Below are 20,331 nucleotides of genomic sequence, written 5' to 3' on the forward strand. Positions count from 1 at the left end.
GGGTTGAAACTACCTATTCACAGGAAGGGCACAGAAAAGGGTAAAAGCAGCTTTTTCAAAAAATATTTAAAGTTTTCCCATCCAGACCCTGGGGGACCCACTGAGACTGTTGAGGGTCCACTGAACGTGGGTGTGTTCTTTGTGAATGAGAAAAAGGGAAATGGATATTTGGCTGTCCTCAGTTGCCCAATGCTATGCTTCGTGTCATTTTTCCTTCTGGGCACACAGATCAGCTATATTTACCAGCATCTTCTGCAGTTAAGGTGGGCTGTGGAAGGTGGACGTGATGCATGATAGGTTCAGGCCTCACCTCCAAACCTCTTCTCACTCAGTGCTCATGTCTACTCAGATGCAATGGAGGACTCCAAGCTGCAAAGACAGGGTAGAGCCACCGGATGGAAAGAGCCCGGAGTTGTCTTGCTAACTCACTGATCCTTCTATTAGTGATAAATACTCTGTTGCAGTGCTAAGCTACAGATCTTTGTAGTTATTTGTTGTAACAGCCTATCTTGAGAAAATGTGTATCTAAATAAAATTGTGTTCATGGTAGACTTGTATGTGTGTGTGTCTATGTGTGTGTGTGTGTGTGTGTTTATGCAGTACTAATAAGTTTATAATACTGAATTAGATGGTTATGAAAAGAAGGTCACTTAATCATATTTTATCCAAAATAAAAAAAGAATTGGCTAAGTCATTTCAGTAGCATATGGTAAGTAAAATATGAAAAATAATCAACTAATTTTATTTTTTTAAAAAAATTACTTATTTGAGGGCAGAGTTACAGAGAGGCAGGGGCAGAGGCAGAGAGACAGGTCTTCCATCTGCTGGTTCACTCCCCAGATGGCCACAACAGCCACAGCTATGCCAATCTGAAGCCAGGAGCCAGGAGCTTCTTCTAGGTCTCCCATGTGGGTACAGGGGCCCATCTTCTACTGCTATCCTAGGCCATAGCATAGAGCTGGATTGGAAGTGGAGCAGCTGGAACTTGAACTGGCACCCATATAGGATGCTGGCACTGCAGGCAGCAGCTTTACCTGCTATGCCATGGTGCCAGCCCTTCAACTAATTTTATTAATATGCATGACAGTACAAAGGTACTTCAAAAAGCCTGCATACAATGGAATTAAAAGATGTTCATTTTGGACAAAAAAGTTCAAATCTGTGCATATATGGGGTCTTCAAAAAGTTCATGGAAAATACATATTATGAAAAAATTATGCATAATGAAAAAATTTGCACAAAAATAAACTTTTCATCCATTTTTCCATAAAGTTTTTGAAGTGCTTTTGTATACTGGGTGCTTCTCCTCTAGTTACAACCTAAACTTTGTACTTGTATATAATTATATGATCATATTCTTGCATGAAGAGTTTCCAAATCATGTAAAAATTAAGAAACCATCTTGTAAGAAACTTCTTGTACTCACTCACTTGTATTAAGAAGTAGTAATACTTTCATGCAGAGGAACTCTTCTTGGCTAACTTGAAGCTTGACAAACTCCTGCGGTATCTGCCACATGGTAAGGCATAGTGAATAGAATGATGATTCTTTCATCCGCTGTCTTGCACCACACACAACACATGCAGGAAAAGAAAAACAAAAAGAAACACATAACAGTGTCTTAGCCAGTTTACATGATTTATCAGGGAGTACGATTTGGCAATTATGTGTTGTTCACTATCACTATGACTTTTAATATATATACTCAATATTTGGAATTTCAAACATCTTATAAACATTTTCATAATAATGAATATTTCAGGTTAAGAAATGTTAAAGTTAGAAAACTGTTCAATATGAGTCCATATGGAGCAGGATTAATATTTTTGCTCACTTTATTATCACATATCCAGTAAATTAAAAGAGGAGAGGAAAGTAGTTGGAGCTGAGAATGTGGGGCTGAAGAATGCTCAGAACTTTGTTTAGTGATTTTTTTCTACGAAAACACAGATAAGTCTATTTTTATATATTACTTGGTGTGCAATTCAACTGATTCAGTTCACAGAAATTTACCACACTGTGATTGTATGCCCTTCTCTATGGGAAATGTATGGCAACACAGAACAAAAAACTTAGCAAACACTAAATGATAAGGTTAAACACAAATTCGAAAGTTGACGAAACTTATCTAAGGTGCTTCCTTAATCACATACAGTTATAATATACAAATTAGTCAAATGAAATAAACAAAATAATGGAAAGAGAGTTAGATTTCAGCTGAGAGGAGCTAAAAATAATCCTGACATCCAAATTCTTAGCCTTAGTTTCTCAAACTGTAAAATGAAGAATGTAGATTCTTAACCTATTTCAAGAGATGTTAGGTAAAGAAGGAATGAAACATAAAAATTATCTGTAAACTATGAAGACTTACACACTGTAAGTTATTAAGTTATATAGTTATGTCAACATTTATACTACCATGAAAATACTCTTATTTGGTAGGAGATTATATGTAGAAAATCAATTACAGCTATTTAAGCATAATAAAACAAACTGAAATATTTATCCTTAGATCTTTACAATAAATTACCAGTCCGTTTTTTCCTGAAGGAAAACAGGAAATGTTTTTAATTGTTGAAGGTAAGACAATACTATATCTAGCAAAAGTATTTCAAGTTTACATCATTATATTCATTAGTACCAATGTAGTAACTTTAATTTGATAAATTTTTAATTTTGTCTTTAAATATATTAATTTTGTCTTTAAATATATTTCTTGATAAATTCTTGAAGCTTAAGAGATTGGATATGAGACAAGTAAAAAAATTCAAAATATCTAATTTCCAATAAAATTATACAATTTTATTAACATTGCCATCATCAAGTTTTGTCCTGAAGTAATTGTAAAAACTTTTCAAAATTACATTGTTTAGGAAACTAAATATTTGATCATCTACTGAAATACAATTTTCAAACATTTTCTGAAGTTCATTTATTTATTTGGAAAGGAGAGAGAGAGAGGGAGAGAGAGAGAATGAGAATGAGAAAGAATCTTCCATCCAAATGGCTACGACAGTCAGTTCTGGGCAAGATTGAAGCCAGGAGCTAGGAAGTCCATCCTGGATTCCCACATGGGTGGCAGGGGCCCAAGTACTTGGGCCATTTTCTACTTCCTTCCAAGGCACATTAGCAGGACGCTGGATTGGACGTAAAGCAACTGGGACTTGAACCAGCACTGGGATATGGGATGCCAGCATTACAAATGGTGCCTAATCCACTATTACAATGCTGGCCTCAAATTTCCAAAATTATCTCACACACACACACAGACACACACACACACACACACACACTAACGAAGAACAAAAGTTACTACTTACTCATTTAATATTAGATCAGGTGCAAAATACAGCATCTGCCCACTGACATGTTTGTAGGATCTCCATCCTAGTCCAAATACCATTAAACTCATCCAAGAATACTGGATGAGAGTTATCTGGTCATCAATATGTAAGTTTCGAAAACCTACAAAATAAATGTTAAAAATAAAATGAACAGAATAATCACTTAATTGTGTCAAAAATGTTGAAATTACGCAAATATTTGAAACTAGTTACAAGTACGGAAATATTTTACCCTAAAATCAGTAAATATTTAATAAGTAAGACAGTTTCGAAAATAAAATGGGGGGAGGCAATTTGGCAGTTGTTTACAATTAATCACTGTAATTTAAGAGCTTTGTGACGTATCTAATTGAATCAATCATCACTCATTCATGAAACACACCCATTTATTCAGAATCATTTTTCTGACAGACACTGTGTTAAAATGCTGGGTTACAATAAGACCCAAACCTTGCCCTCAAAGAAGCTCACAACTCGACCTGAGCAAGCACGTGAGAGCTGTGATGGAGAGCATTAAAAGGCCATGTGCCAGGTTAGGAAATCTTTCCTAAAAGACAGAGATAATGCTTGCATACCAGATAATCAATTTGTTTAGGAATCTCAGTTCTTTAAAATTCAAACATAAATTGGTTTTATTTTGTAAAACTATTGTTTTCAGTTATAATATATCTAATTCTCCTTTAACAAAATTTAATCATATCTTTGGTACACTCCATGGTTTTTTGGTTATGTTTGTGTTTTTAAAATTTAAGCTAATCTTGCTTTAAACTTCTATGTGGCTTAACAGGTTTTGTGTGTGTGTGCATGTGTGTGTGTGCACCTGTGCGCATGCTTCGATGTTTCACCCTCTTTTAGGCTAAACCCTGATGCTGACTGCAGAGGGAGATGGCAGGGAACAGGCAAATGTATGTTGATGTAATGGACACAAGCCTTCTTCATTTCTTCCTGACTCTTCAGAAAAGATCACAAGATCAATGATGAAGAACTTAGAAGGAGAGGCAAAGAGGTGCTTTGAGATACAGGCTGGGATCAGATCATGGAAGGTCTTGTATGTCTAAGAGGGAGCAGTGCAAGTTCCATGGCTTTATCTGTATCGCAGAGGGATCCTTAGTATGGGGGACGCGCAGGGGTAAGTCCCAGGGTCAGGGAGAGCAGTTGGGAGCCACTGCCAAAGGTGAGGAGAGAGATGAGTAAACGTCTGAAATGAGTCAAGTGGAGGAACAGAGAGGACGGAATGCATCAGAGAAGTTTTACAGGGCAAAATCAAAGAGATTGGCAAGTAAGGGTATGCAGGTAGGAAGAAGGACTGAAGTCTATCTTTGAGTATTTTTGCTTGAATTGTTAAGGGCGATTATAGCATTGCTGGGGAAAAAATTAGGATAAACAAGCAAAAGAGAAATGGTGCACTTTGGAGGTGTTTGAGGGCCATCAGATATATCCAGTTGTACATATGAATTAGAAGTATGGAGAGACCTCTTGGCTTGAAATATAAATCTGGAAATATTTGTATGTAAAAGTAACTGAAACAATAAAATTAAGCAGTATGGAAAAATAACCAATGTTCTGGTAGAAGCATTCACTACTTTCCCTAAAGCTGTGTAAATAAGTATTTCCCCTAAAAACCCACCAAATTCCACTAACAAATGACTTAGTACAAAAGTAGTAAAACTTGTTATCAAGGACAAAACAAACCACAACCATTTCTTGACCATGCCAATCATCTCAAGACAGGCAGCAGAAAAGCAGAGGGCTGTCTGCTCCTCCCTGTACCCCACTTGGAACCATTTTCATGTGAATGGTGGAAGACTGCTAGTCTCTTTTTAGAGCTCCTTGATCTCAGGGTACCAAAACCAATGCATATGCACCATTAAGGATGCCACAGCAGCAATGTACCCTTCTTTTGTGTGTGTGTTTCTCTTCAGCATCTAATCTTCCCTTCCTCTCTCCTCTCACCTCCACTTGCCTTTCTTTGTGTGGACAGAGTTCCTCACTGGTCTTAGTTCAGTGAGAGCAGCTACCTCACCTTCCCATCAAGGAAGCTGGCTAAAGACTGCTTCTCAGGGCTTGCGGCCTGGGTTTGGCCCATGGCACACATATTGTCAGGACTTTGAGCCAGAAAATAATAAAGCCAAGACAGAGTTTCTAGTTATTTTTTGATGGTGGTGCTACCCAGTGATAGTGGGATCCAGGGGATGTATTTGTGATGCTTGCTTATTTAAGCTGCAGAGATGCCCTGGTTTCTTGCATATTCTAAGCTTGTCCTTTAGCTCCTATTCAGGGAATCCCTGGGATCCCTTCAATAAATTACTTTTTCTCCTATTTTTGATAGCCAGAGGTTTTTTAGTGGTTTTGATTGTTTTTATAATTAGCATAATCTGTTTTTATTCCTAGAGTCCAAGAATCCTGATTTATGCAGGTGTGAAAAGACTGTAAAAACCAGTCAAGAAAAATTTGGCATGCAGTTTTCACAGTGCTTTATTTTTATAAAACATAAATCCATCTTCAAGTACACATCTAAATATTACCTCTCCTTAAATAAGTTGTGACTCTTAAATCATAAATCTAGTATGCAAATGCTGCTGTGTAAATTGAATATTTAACATGTTTAATGAAGATGGATAATAAATTCTTTAATACAGTTTAGAACCATTTGTTAAAGGATCAATGAATTTTCCTAATTTTTAAAAAGAAAGACTTCCTAAATGGAGGTACACAGATCTCTATGTAACCAGATCTCTGTCTTTGCTTTGTTATTTACTGGCTCAAAGTCCTTTCTGTTGCTTTGCTGTCTCCTTAAGTTACAAGTCTGAGAGAAGACCCAAGTTCCAGTCGTGGTTCTACCACTTACTGAATGCCACATTGGGCAAGACAGTTAACATCTCTGAGCCTAAATTTCATTATAAGTAAAATCACAGTAGTAATGGTAACTAATTCAATGAATTGCTATGAGACTCAAACAGGGTAATTATGCACTCGAGACATACTGTGCAGATATGTATTAGTCTATCAAAGAATCTTGTAGAATTGCTCATTGGCCAAATGGCTATGTGAAAAGCACTAATCAATCTTATAGGAAGTCTCTAATTTTGAAACAAAATAAGATAAAATATATTTCAGAATGCCTCTTTATATTACAGAGCCTATCTGATACAACTAAAATATAAGTGCTATTGATGGAAATAAAATCCAAAAGATAAATTAAATGCTCTGATATATATATATATTTTCCAGAATATATATTACATAATGATGTCATTATATATTATGTATATATATGTATATACATAATGATGTAAATTATATATTTCATATATATGAAAACAGTAGGCTCATAGGAAATTAGGCTTTTAATCAGATTTATTAAAATATTAACAGTTTGTTTACAATATTCTAGAATATATCCACTATTATCTATACTCTCTTGGTCAATTTTGTAAGTTTTGAAAGGCAGATTTTATAATATTTAAATATCTGGGCCAGCGCCGTGGCTCAATAGGCTAATCCTCCGCCTGCGGCGCCAGCACCCCGGGTTCTAGTCCCCGTCAGGGCGCCGGATTCTGTCCTGGTTGCCCCTCTTCCAGTCCAGCTCTCTGCTGTGGCCTGGGAGTGCAGTGGAGGATGACCCTGGCCCTTGGGCCCTGCACCCACATGGGAGACCAGGAGAAGCACCTGGCTCCTGGCTTCGGATCAGCACCAGCGGCCATTGGAGGATGAACCAATGTTAAAGGAAGACCTTTCCCTCTGACTCTCTCTCTCTCACTGTCCACTCTGCTTGTCAAAAATTTTTTAAAAAATAATAAATAAATAAATATCTGCCTTAACTTTGCTATACTTTTCCACTGCAGGCTTTTTTTTTTACATTGACCTTGGTGTAATTTTAAAAATTTTACAAAATTAGATAGCAGTTAACTGATTTGTTGTTTCTTCAAAAGCTGGTATTCTGTTCACATTTACATTTTTATACTCACTGTTTGCTTCGTTTTTTTTTTTCTATTGGCATTTTTGTATATTTTTGCATTGTGGGCTTATTAAAAACTTGAAATAAAGGAAGATTTTCATTACATTATAAAAGGAAAATGTTATTGAAACAAAGTAAAATTTTTCATATTACCAATATTCATAACAGAAAGTATATTTTCATCCAACAGAATGGAATAGAACTGAGAGAATACCCTTCAGTTATTTCATCTGTTAGAGAACTTAATTGTGATAAATGTTCAATGTTAAATTGACCTGAACATGCAATTTTCCCCTATTCACTGTAATATCATTCATTGCCTCACACTGAAACAAAGACAGGAACACTGAGATCAAATGCCCAAAGGTGATAATGATCAGGTAAACTTTGTACATTTGAGATGATGACCAAAATTAAAGACCTTCTCATGGAGTAGTGATGGATGATCACTAATTATGTTTAATAAGTAGTTTTAAAAAATCCTTTCCTTTTAACTGACTCAGCCTAATAGTTCCTGAAAAAAAAAAAAACCTGGTTATAACTGTCCAATTCTTAATGCCTCAAAAATTTTAAAGAAAGTATATACTAAAGAGATGCCCTGCATGGCCAAGTAGGTTCTTTCCTCTCACTTCCAATGTTCCAACGTGAGGAACTCTGTAAAGAAAGGTAATATATTTGAAATAGCTAATCTACAAGAGCAGGGCATAAATATCTCTGTACTTTAGTATGAACTCTGAGTAGCACAAAGGAGTTTCAAGAACTTTTGTTTCAATTAAGTAAGGCATTATAACTTCTTATGCTAGTTCCATATTTTCTATTTCGTAAGTATTTTTAAAGCACTCATTTGTGATAAGACATTATGCTTGCAACTGGGCATAAAGACAAAAAAGAAGCAGAGGGGGCTTGTGCTGTGGCATAGCAGGCAAAGCCATTGCCTACAGTACCGTCATCTCATATAGATACCGGTTCAAGTCCAGGCTGCTCCATTTCCAATCCAGCTCTCTGCTGATGGCCTGGGAAAGCAGTAAAAGATGGCCTATGTGTTTGGGCCCTGCACTCTTATGGAGACCTGAAGCTCCTGGCTCCTTGCTTTGGATTAGCACAGCTCCAGCCAGTGCAGCCATTTGGGGAGTGAACCAGTGGATGGAAGCCTCTCTCTCTCTGTAACTCTGCCTTTCAAATAAATAAATAAATATTTTAAAAAAGGAAGCTAAGTCTGCCTTTAACACAGTGTGGTGAGACAGACAGAAATAAAACATCATTGTAAATCAGAGTGATAATGTTATGGCTGACAGATGTAAAGATACATGGAAGAGTAAATGGTTCCTTTACCCAGTCCATGAAGGCTCAGGGAAATCTTTCCCAGGGAAGTGACATGTAAAACAAAACAAGTAAAAGAACAAGGCAGGACACTGAGCAAAGGGCAATTTGATAACTGGTCCTCAGAGTTACTTAAAGAGGAATGACAAGAGATAATGTTGCACCAGCCCTGCAGCATATGGGTAAAGCTGCTGCCTGCAGTGCTGGCATCCCATATGGGCACTGGTTCGATACCTGGCTGTTCCACTTCCGATCCAGCTCTCTGCTATGGCCTGGGAAAGCAGTAGAAGATGGCCCAGGTCCTTGGGCCCCTGCACCCATGTGGGAGACCCAGAAGAAGCTCTGGCTCCTTGCTTTGGATTGGCTCAGCTCCAACCATTGCAGCCATCTGGGAAGTGAACCAGAGGATGGAAGACCCCGCCCCCTGCCTTTCAAATAAATAAATCTTTTTTTACAAAAAAAAAAAAAAAAGACTGATAAGGACAAACTAATTCAGTAGCAGTGTTTATAATGAACCACACATTTAGTAAATAGAGTAGACAGAGTTTGATGAGTAAAAAGACAAAGGATAAAGGAGAAAGTGAGCCAAGGATGATACCACAGACTCTGGCTGAGGTGCCATTTCACACTATCATAAAAGGTTTTAGGTTCATGGAACAGAAGGCCATGTTAACTCAGAAGGTCTTTTGGGTGGCAATGTATAACAAGGAGGTGAAATATATTGTCCAATAGTTTAGAAGACTGTCTGGACTGATATTATAACATACCAGTTATCAGAATATAGCGGTGATGGGTGAGCTCATCCAGATTGCGTAGAGTGAAAAACCACTGGAGTAGAAGACAGAAATCAGGATCTGCCAAATTTATGGTGTGAGTAGAATAACACATCCACAAAAAAGTCAGAAAATATGGGAGGTGATAATGCTGAAGGAAGAGTTTTAGCAAAAAATGGTTACTTTGCCCTAGCCCCAGAGGCATGTAAAACATGTTAAGGACTGGAAATAGTCACATTACTTGCCAAGTAAGATAGTTGTTGACAACAGCGGTGGTAATTTCAGTGGAATAAGATGTTAGAAAAATGCTTTTGGGCCGGCGCCGCGGCTCACTAGGCTAATCCTCCACCTGTGGCGCTGGCACACCGGGTTCTAGTCCCGGTCAGGGCGCCGGATTCTGTCCCTGTTGCCCCTCTTCCAGGCCAGCTCTCTGCTGTGGCCAGGGAGTGCAGTGGAGGATGGCCCAAGTACTTGGGCCCTGCACCCCATGGGAGACCAGGAGAAGTACCTGGCTCCTGCCATCGGATCAGCACGGTGCACCCACCGGCCGCAGTGCCTGGCCACGGTGGCCATTGGAGGGTGAACCAACGGCAAAAGAAGACCTTTCTCTCTGTTTCTCTCTCTCACTGTCCACTCTGCCTGTCAAAAAATAAAATAAAATAAAATAAAAAATTTAAAAAATGCTTTTGAAAGTCTTTATAGAAGCCTTTATCAAAGTCTAACTTTACTCATAGTGAGTGACTCTCATTTCCCTGTCATCACTTTTATTTATTTATTTATTTTGGAGGCAATAAGTGGGTTTACTCATTTTACTTGGAAAGGAAGAAAAAAATATCTCTGTCAAGATTCAATGATGGGCCGGCGCCGTAGCACACTTGGTTAATCCTCCGCCTGCGGCGCTGGCATCCCATATGGGCGCCAGTTCTAGTCCCGGTTGCTCCTCTTCCAGTCCAGCTCTCTGCTGTGGCCCGGGAAGGCAGTGGAGGATGGCCCAAGTGCTTGGGCCCTGCACCCGCGTGGGAGACCGGGAGGAGGCTCCTGGCTCCTGGCTTTGGATCGGTGTAGCTCCAGCTGTGGCAGCCATTTGGGGGGTGAATCAACGGAAAGAAGACCTTTCTCTCTGTCTCTCTCTCGCACTAACTCTGTCAAATTAAAAAAAAAAAGATTCAATGACTGTCACTGACTCCAAAGATGTTTTGGCATATTTAAAGACAGAAATTGCGGCCAGCGCCATAGCTCACTAGGCTAATCCTCCGCCTGCGGCGCCGGCACCCCAGGGTTCTAGTCCCAGTTGGGGCGCCGGATTCTTTCCCGATTGCTCCTCTTCTAGTCCAGCTCTCTGCTGTAGCTCAGGAAAGGAAGTGGAGGATGGCCCAGGTCCTTGGACCCTGCATCCGCATGGGAGACCAGGAGGAAGCACCTGGCTCCTGGCTTCGGATCAGTGCAGCGCACCAGCCGCAACGCGCTGGCCGTGGCGGCCACTTGAGGGGTGAACCAACGGAAAAAGGAAGACCTCTCTCTCTCTCTCTCTCTTTCTCTCTCTCACTGTCTAACTCTGCCTGTCAAAAAATAAAAACAAAAAAATAAAGATAGAAAATGCAGCAGGGCCAGCCTGAAGCGCTGGCATTCCATATGGGTGCCAGTTCTAGTCCTGGCTGCTCCTCTTCCAATCCAGCTCTCTGCTGTGGCCTGGGATAACAATAGAAGATGGCCCAAGTCCTTGGGTCCCTGCACCCATGCACCCATGTGGGAGACCTGGAAGAAGCTCCTGGCTCCTGGCTTTGGATTGGCACAGCTCCACCCATTGCAGCCATCTGGGGAGTGAACCAGTGGATAGAAGACCTCTCTGTCTCTACCTCTCTCTGTAACTCTGTTTTTCAAATGAATAAATAAATCTTTAAAAAAAAAAAAAGAAAATGCAGCACAGCATAGTTTCAGTCTTCTGTTACTCAAAATTTTCAGATAGTTTGTGTTACTGAAAATAAGAAATATGTTATGTATTGAAAATTGCAATGTCTAAAAATGTCCAAACACTGACCTGAATAGATTTCTCACCGACTAAATATAAGTATCAAGAGAAAACATGTAAAATGGAAATATTTTCTACAAACTTATCTGTCATATCAATTCTACTACAGTATCTTGATTCAAAGGATGAAAGACCATTTAAAGGTGAAACTGAACTGGGAATAAGTACTTACAAATTAAATTTCTAAAGCCTACACTAAGTTTTGAGACCCTATATAACAGTCCATAACGTACCTCGAACTTTACTTTCTGTTATTCTAACCAATATAAATTCATCATCACTGATTTCTGACTGTGGAGGTGAAGACACCCCACAAGGCCAGGATCTATTGCAGTAATGCTGGAGAAATCATATGCACACACGTGTTTTCTCAATCACCAGTTACTAACGGCTTTAATTATTACCCTGCAGGGTTGGTACATGTTAAAAATTTTGATGTTATTGTGGAACTTTCACAATTGAAAAGCCTGGGATACAATGGCTGAGGCTGGACTCGATCATTACTCACCAAGCACACCTCTGGCTTCCTTATTCTATGGCATCAGTCACGCTGCCCCTTCTATCTGGAACACTCTTTTTATCATGACTTATCAAAATCTCATTTCTTGTTTCTCTTTAAGATGAAGGTTAACTGATATCTTAATTCTGAAGTCTTCTCCAGTCTCTGAAGCCAAAAATGTTCTCCCATCTCCACTTTCTAAGTATCTTATCTTATGTCACTTTCACATAATGCTGCTATTTGGTTATCTTATCTTCCTCATTGGACTGCAAGTTTCTTAATGGAGAGAATATATCTTGTTCATTTAAAATTTGTTTCAAATATTGTGTTGCTCCATCCTACCTAGAAGAAAATATTACCCACCAAAGCTACAGATAAAAATCAATGTAAAATTATTCATTTATAAGTGCTAAATGTCAGATTCAATATATCCTAAGGCATAATCTTTTGTTATGCTATCACAAGGCTACAGTATGTATTAAATGAAATGGGGTACTTCCGAAATATTATTGGAAACATGTCAGATACGCTACAATTGTTGTGAGAGGTCCAAGAAATGGAAGAGTATAGAAACAAAGGATGAGCTGACAAGGCAAGAGGAATTTTGGGGGTACCTGTGGAATTTGCATGGGGCCCCTAATATTGTTGAGAACTTGGCTGTGGTGATCATTCTGCATGTGATCTTAACCTGACTCCTAAACATTCTCTATTGTGAAAAAAATGACCTGTTCTATCAACATGTTTACCTCGCAGTATGTATATTTTTGGCACTGTGAATTAGTAAATTCACATTCTGGCTAATTAATATGGCTCATGGAACAAAAGTCCATTTCCCATAAACTATTATTAGTCTTATTACACATGAGTGAATGGATAAAACAGATGTCTCGCATTCAAAACTAATTACCAAATACACTGCACCAAAATGCATTCACATCAGTCATTTAGCCTTATTGTTTGTCTTCCTGACACTACTGCTCAATTCTTTTTTTTTTTTTTTGACAGGCAGAGTGGACAGTGAGAGAGAGACACAGAGAGAAAGGTCTTCTTTTGCCATTGGTTCACCCTCCAATGGCCGCCACAGCCAGCGCGCTGCGGCCGGCGCACCACGCTGATCCGAAGCCATGAGCCAGGTGCTTCTCCTGCTCTCCCATGGGGTGCAGGGCCCAAGTACTTGGGCCATCCTCCACTGCACTCCCTGGCCACAGCAGAGAGCTGGCCTGGAAGAAGGGCAACAGGGACAGAATCCAGCACCCCGACTGGGACTAGAACCCGGTGTGCTGGCGCCGCAAGGCGGAGGATTAGCCTAGTGAGCTGCGGCACCGGCCTCTACTGCTCAATTCTTATGTCTTGTACATAGCAGGTATATGATAGGCATTTATTGAAAGACAGAGTGAATAGAAACTGTAACCTTGTTTCAAGTCAACTGCAATTGGTGTCTGTGTAGCTCATGATACCAGACTGTATCTGTGTGTCCTTTTTAGCCTTGAGAGGTCAAAATAGTCACTCTAGTTCCCCGACCATCTTCATCATACATTCTACAGTGCTACCACCAACATGTAAGCCATATACTATGGTTTAAAAAGACCACAGTCCACACAACTTTAACAGTCTGAATGCTTTCCTGTTTTACAGGTAATGAAACAGTCTGTGTAACAGTGGTGTTGCCATCATTCTGAATCACTACATACATATAACAGTCTGCAACAGTAAAGGTTATCACCAAATTCAATGAAAAATTTTGGTCTCTTTTTTTGAGGCTGTTTGGGAATGAAAAAAAAATCTGATAGGTAACTATTTTCACTTAGTAGGAAAAATGTTCACTTAGCTTTTATTCATAGTGAATAAATTCTCTTTTTAATGATAACTGGTTATTTTCCATCCTTGCCAGTTAATGCTTGAAATTTTTATACAGTAAAGAATCACCAACATGCAAACAAAAGGAGCATGAATGATACAAAAAAAATCACCTTTTCCACATACTAGAAAAACACTTGTTTAAATACTTCTATTTTGGGGGCGGCAATGTGGTGCAGTGGGTTAAAGCCCTGGCTTGAAGCGCTGGCATTGCATATGGCGCTGGTTCGAGTCCTGGCTGCTCCACTACCGATCCAGCTCTTTGCTATGGCCTGGGATAGCAGTAGAAGATGGCCCAAGTCCTTGGGCCCCTGCACCCATATGGGAGACCCAGAAGAAGCTCCTAGCTCCTGGCATCGGATCGGCACAGCTCCGGCTGTTGCGGCCATCTGGGGAGTGAACCTGCAGATGGAAGACCTCTATCTCAGGCTCTTCTTTGCTCTCTGTGTATCTCTGGCTTTCAAATAAATAAAATAAATCTTTAAAAAATACTTCTATTTTAAACAGAGAAATTTCATCTATGTAAGTAATATTTATTTAATAACCATCTATAAAATTTGATAACCACCATAACAGTAAGTTTTAAGCATTTACAACTTTCCCAATGGGGAAAAAATTACTTGCTCAAGATCTTCAGCAAGAATGAAGCTAATAACAACCAGGGCATTTTGATTTTCCTATAAAATTACTTCATCTAGATTAGAATACTGAATTTTATTAACTTTGCTCAATGTGTATTTTTGAAAAGGATTCAACAAACAGGAATCTATTTTCCTTTCTTTCTCATGTAACCTTGAATTTTTAATAACAATTCATCTATTATACTTCAAACTTTCCAGGTAGAAGAATAACTGAGAAGTATATTAAGAAAAGTTTGGAAAGAACTTTTTATTAAAAAAAGAGCTATTGAATTTACCTGGGGACTGGAAGAACATAATGTTTAATTCTTGATCAGATATTGGAAAAATAAATTAGGCTAAAAGGAGTATAATATTGATGTGAAAAGGATGTCATTTAAAAAAAAGTTCTAATTCTAATTCTGAGATTAACACCTCTGCAAACAATTACTACACTTAATTCTCTTGGCTCTGCAGTCTCAGATTTAACTAAGTGAAAATTTTACCCTTGAAATTTTTTCAACCACTTGGTTCCTACAAAGCTAAAGTAGCTGACAAGTAAAATAAACAAAATCTTTTTATGATGGTATAATCAAAATTCTCAGCATTGCTGGACTGTCTTCCCTTATGTCTAGGAATCTTTTTCTTAATTGACTATAGACACCTCATCATTCTCAAAATACTATTTTGATTTCTTATATGAATACATAATTCAGTTTTATGTTCAACCAACTCAGGTTGGTTAAATTGAGGCTTAGGACGAACTACACATTTTTAAGAAAATTATCAACTTGTCTTTTTCTGGACTACTATGACATCTGTGGTTGAATACATAAACTTAAGATATTCCTTAACTGTTTCATGCATGTAATTCATGAGTCATCAACAAGACTCAATGTGTTGCCTGCTTCTTTGTATTTCCATAGCACATATTAGGGTTCCAGACAGTTTGAACCGCTGAAACACTTGGAGGTCACAGCAAAAAAGTTAATGTAAAAAAAGAGAATAAATGAACTTTTTAAAGGCATACTATAAGATGGCATTTGCATTATAGTTAATTTACCTAACTAACTGTTGTATTTAACAATCTGCTAGGACAACAACCACAGCATATTTTTACTTACATGTATTTTATATAAAGTATTATTACCTGGAAGAGATTTGGACCATTTTACCACTGAAAGAAGTTGCCGCTCGCCTAGTTGATTAAGACTCGTCAGCAAAGAACTGGAGGTATCAGGCTTTGTGTTGTCATGTCCTGCATAGATCACATCTGGTTCAATGCTCATTAACAGGTTGATTAGAGGGGGAATTAACTGTATCTCTTGACTTGGAGAAAAAGTGATTCGTTGGCTTTCATTTGGAATGCCCACTGGCTGTGGGAGAGCAACAGCATCGAGTGCTCTCATGACTCTGACTTTATTGAACTTTTTAAACTTTCGCCCTATAGAGAAGAACAAAAGAAGAAAAGAAATGCATTTAAATACATATGAACTAAATTTCCCAGCAGTATATTATTTTTCAAGCCTTAGAATCATAGCATTATCTAATAAAATGAAATAGGATAAATAAGAATATTAGGTTTCACACTTGGATAAAAAACTGCATCACATTCATTGGGTTGGTGGGTGTGGTAATTGCACTAGTATCCTGCAGAGGGTTATGAAAAGACAAGGTTTTTTATTTTAAAGGATCTATTGAAAGGTATGTAAATAGGAGAGTAGTTTATAAAGTTCATGGAAATAGAATTAAAAGATATATTTAATATGGTGCAATTTAAATTTTTCATAATATGCAGTTTCCACGAACTTTTTGAAAACACTTTGTACACACAGATTTCAAACATTTTTGCACCAAAATAAATTTATCTTATGATTTCATTTTCCATGAACTGTTTTAAGGTTATGCAAATGCAACAAGATATTTTATACTATTTCAGTGGATTCACAGAGCCCTTAAAATTAATTCATGAACTATTATGAGATCTAATGGCCCAGAATTAGAAATACATTTTCTAAATCAGGAGAAAATTGAGTCTATACCCTGTGCTAGTTGAACCACATTTATATTTCTAGAAAATTTCTAGCATTTCTATTTTGTTGAATTGTTCAGTATTAGGAAGGGGGAAAAAGCCTGACAGACAAACAGAATCTACTTTAGGAGAAATAACTGATAACCAAGATGCTTATCCAGCCTATGGCTGGACCACAGATGCCTGGAGGACAGATGGCAATTCTGCCCCACATTCTCAGTGCCAGGCATCGGATACTTACCAGTATGAAATTACTGTGCCATTTAGCTATGGAAGGTGTGAAGACTGCAATTATCTAAACTGAGGTTGCAGTCTGATCTGGCACCTAGCCATGTTTTGTCTGGCTTACACAGCGCTGAACATGGTTATGAAAATATCTCTGAATTATTTGGGTGGCTACAATCTGTTAAAGCTGAGCTGTAGCTGCTGCTTCTGGATGTGGCATGGGCACTTCAGTTTTCCCATCTCCCACCACACACTGGCAGAAGGCCCAGTGATCACTTTCCTTTTAAGCTCTGCCACTCTACTTAATTTAAGTTACCTGTCTGGTCTCTACAAATATTTGCCTCTCTGATTTCTGAGCTCATATGTGCCTATAAAGAAAAAGGAGAAAAAGAAAAGAAGGGAGGGAGCATTAAACTTGCTCCATAAAGCCTGAATGGTGACTAGAATTTGTGATAAGAAATCACCCATTGTGAGGGCCAAGCCAGTATATGACGAGGATTCAGATGTGTGTGCACAGATCAAATGGCTCCCTGCAGAAGGAATGAGACAGTGAAAGGAAGTAAAGTAACATTTACAAGCCATGTACCATATGTCAGAATTTAAAACATATTTTTAGCCTCACAACAATCTTGGAAGTAGATGTGTTTTTTACTATAGTTGTAGATTGGGAGTAGAGCATATAACAGAGCATATAACAATGACCGCACAATTTTACCACTGGCCTAGATAAGAAATATGTGAGATACTTATATAGTGGCATTCACTAATGTTGGTTGTCACTTGTAAACTTGATTAGAAAAAAGTGAGAGAGGAAGAGAAGCTTTTTATTTTGCATTTTCTGGAATTCATAATAGTTTCTAAAAACCCCAAATCCCTTTACCTCCAACAAACTTCAAACAAAAATCAACCAAACAACAAAGGCTTTTATGGTCATAGATCTTTGAGATTAGAAAAATTAAACCAATATCCTTTCTGAGTCCATCTCAGAAACTTAAAAACATTGTATGGACTATGACTATCTAAGAGAAAAATATTAATATGCAGTATTTCCCAAGTGTATCTGGCTTTTTGACTTGATGGAAAAAGAAATCTCTTGGAATTAACAGTTTTCTAAACACTATTTTAGAATATTTTTCTTGAAGAGGTCCAAAAGATCCCACTAAGAAATTATTGGAACTCATAAAAGAGTTTGGTAAAGTGGCAGGATAGAAAATCAACACATAAAAATCAATAGTCTTTGTATACACAAAAAATGCCATGACTGAGAAAGAATTTCTAAGATCAATCTCATTCACAATAGCTACAAAAAAATCAAATATCTTGGAATAAACTTAACAAAGGACATTAAAGATCTCTACAATGAGAATTACAAAACATTAAAGAATGAAATAGAAGAAGACACAGAAAATAGAAAAATCTTCCATGTTTATGTATTGGAAGAATCAGTATCATCAAAATGTCCATTCTTCCAAAAGCAATTTACAGATTCAATGCAATATGAATCAAAATACCAAAGACATTCTTCTCAGATCTGGAAAAAAATGATGCTGAAATTCATATGGAGGCACAAGAGACCTCGAACAGTTAAAGCAATCTTACACAACAAAAACAGAGCTGGAGGCATCACCATACCAGATTTCAAGACATACTACAGGGCAGTTATAATCAAAACAGCATGGTGCTGGTACAAAAACAGATGGGTAGACCAATGGAACAGAACTGAAACTCCAGAAATCAATCCATGCATTTACAACCAACTTATCTTTGACAAAGGAGCTAAAATCAATCCCTGCAGCAAGGATAGTCTCTTCAACAAATGGTGCTGGGAAAACTGGATCTCTGCATGCAAAAGTATGAAACAAGACCCTTATCTTACATCTTACAGAAAAATCCACTCAAAATGGATCAATGACCTAATACAATCAATGACCTGATACCATCAAATTATTAGAGAACATTGGGGAAACCCTGCAAGAAATTGGCATAGGCAAAGAGTTCTTAGATAAGACCCTAGAGGCAAAGGCAATCAATGGCAAAACTGACAAATGGGATTACATTAAATTGAGAAGTTTCTGTACTACAAAAGAAACAGCCAAGTGAAGAGGCAACTGACAGAACAGGAGAAATTATTTGCAAACTATGAAACTGATAAAATATCAATAACCAGAATATATAAAGAACTCAAGAAATTCAGCAACAACAAAACAATCCAGGTAAGAAATGCATAAGAAAGGACTTAACAGGCATTTTTCAAAAGAGGAAACCCAAACACCAAAACCAATCAATCCTCAAGATCACTAGCCATCAAGGAAATGCAAATCAAAACTACATGAGGTTTTACCTCACCTCTGTTAGAATGGCTTTCACACAGAAATCAACAAACAACAAATGCTGGTGAGGATGTGTGGGATAAGGTACCCTAATCTACTGTTGGTGAGAATGTAAACTGATCTAGCCACTGTGGAAGACAGTATTGAGATACCTCAGAAATCTGAAATACAGATCTACCATATGACCCAGGCTTTCACTACTGGAAATTTACCCAAAGGAAATAAAAGCAGCATATGAAAGAGTTATCTGTACCCTCACGTTTACTGCAGCTCAACTCACAATAGCTAATAGATGGAATAAACACAAATGTTCATAAACTGAAAACTTCATAAAGATATTATGGGATATGTAAACCATGGAATACTACACAGTGGTAAAAAATGTAATCCTGTTGTTTGTAACAAAATAGATGAAACTGGAAAAAAACCATACTTAGTCAAATAAGCCAGTGCCAAAAGGACAAATACCCTATGTTCTCCTTTATCTGTGGAAACTAACAGAGCACCTAAAAGGTAGTCCATAGAAGTGAAAATGACACTTTGAGATGCAATGACTTTGAAGAGCCTTTGTCTTGACTGTTGAGGAAGTATTTTTTATACTATTTATTGAACTCTTTACTTAGTATAGAATTAATCTTATGTGTAAAAAGTTAACTGAAAATAGATCTTAGCAAAAATAAGAATGGGAATAGGAGAGGGAGAAGGGTGGGAGTGCAGGTGGGAGGGTGAGTACAGTGGGAAGAATCACTATGTTCCTAAAGTTGCATTTATGAAATGCATGAACTTTGTATACCTTAAATAAGAGTTTTCTGGGGAAAAATATCTCATGAAATTAACAGTTTTTAAAACACTACTGTAGAATATTTTTCTTGAAGAGATTTGCTTTTGAGATCAAGCCTATGATTCAATTTATTGTTAATCATAATAATTCTCTATATTGTATGAAGTAAGGGACTGACGCTGTGGCACAGCAGGTAAAGCCACTGTCTACAGTGCCAGCATCCCACATGGGTGCTGGCTTGAGTTCCGGCTGCTCCACTTCTGATTCAGTCCTCTGCCAATGCATCTGGGAAAGCAGCAGAAAATGGCCCAAGTCCTTGGCCCCCCTACCCACTTGGGAGACCCAGATGAAGCTCCAGCTTCCTGGCCATTGCATCCATTTTGGGGATTGAAGCAGCAGATGGAACACCTCTCTCTCTCTCGCTCGCTCTCTCACTCTCTCTCTGCATCTGCCTCTTCATCTCCTTCTCTGTAACTCTGACTTTCAAACAAAAGAGCTGTAAAGACACATGGGCACCTGCAGTGATCTGATTTTTTAAATTGCCTTTATTCTATCACATTAGAGTG

General features: G+C 38.0%; 1 protein-coding gene across 3 annotated transcripts in view; it reads right to left on the bottom strand.

Annotated features, from left to right (window-relative positions):
- PGR (progesterone receptor) overlaps positions 1–20,331 on the bottom strand; it is a 71,852-nt gene that overhangs the window by 8,777 nt on the left and 42,744 nt on the right. Inside the window, exons 4-7 of one of the 3 annotated variants that reach the window (XR_517023.5) lie at positions 15,548–15,841; positions 3,321–3,465; positions 1,431–1,561; positions 244–369 (exon numbers count right to left, since the gene is read on the bottom strand). Coding sequence is in view for 2 of the 3 variants with exons in the window: in NM_001082267.1 (NP_001075736.1) it covers positions 1,431–1,561; positions 3,321–3,465; positions 15,548–15,841 (570 nt within the window). In the remaining variant the exon portion in view is untranslated. 3 annotated transcript variants of the gene reach the window in all.

This window comes from Oryctolagus cuniculus, chromosome 1 (genome assembly GCF_051225735.1).
Source record: "Oryctolagus cuniculus isolate XC-2025 breed Fujian yellow rabbit chromosome 1, ASM5122573v1, whole genome shotgun sequence".
NCBI classification, from domain to species: Eukaryota; Metazoa; Chordata; class Mammalia; order Lagomorpha; family Leporidae; genus Oryctolagus; species Oryctolagus cuniculus.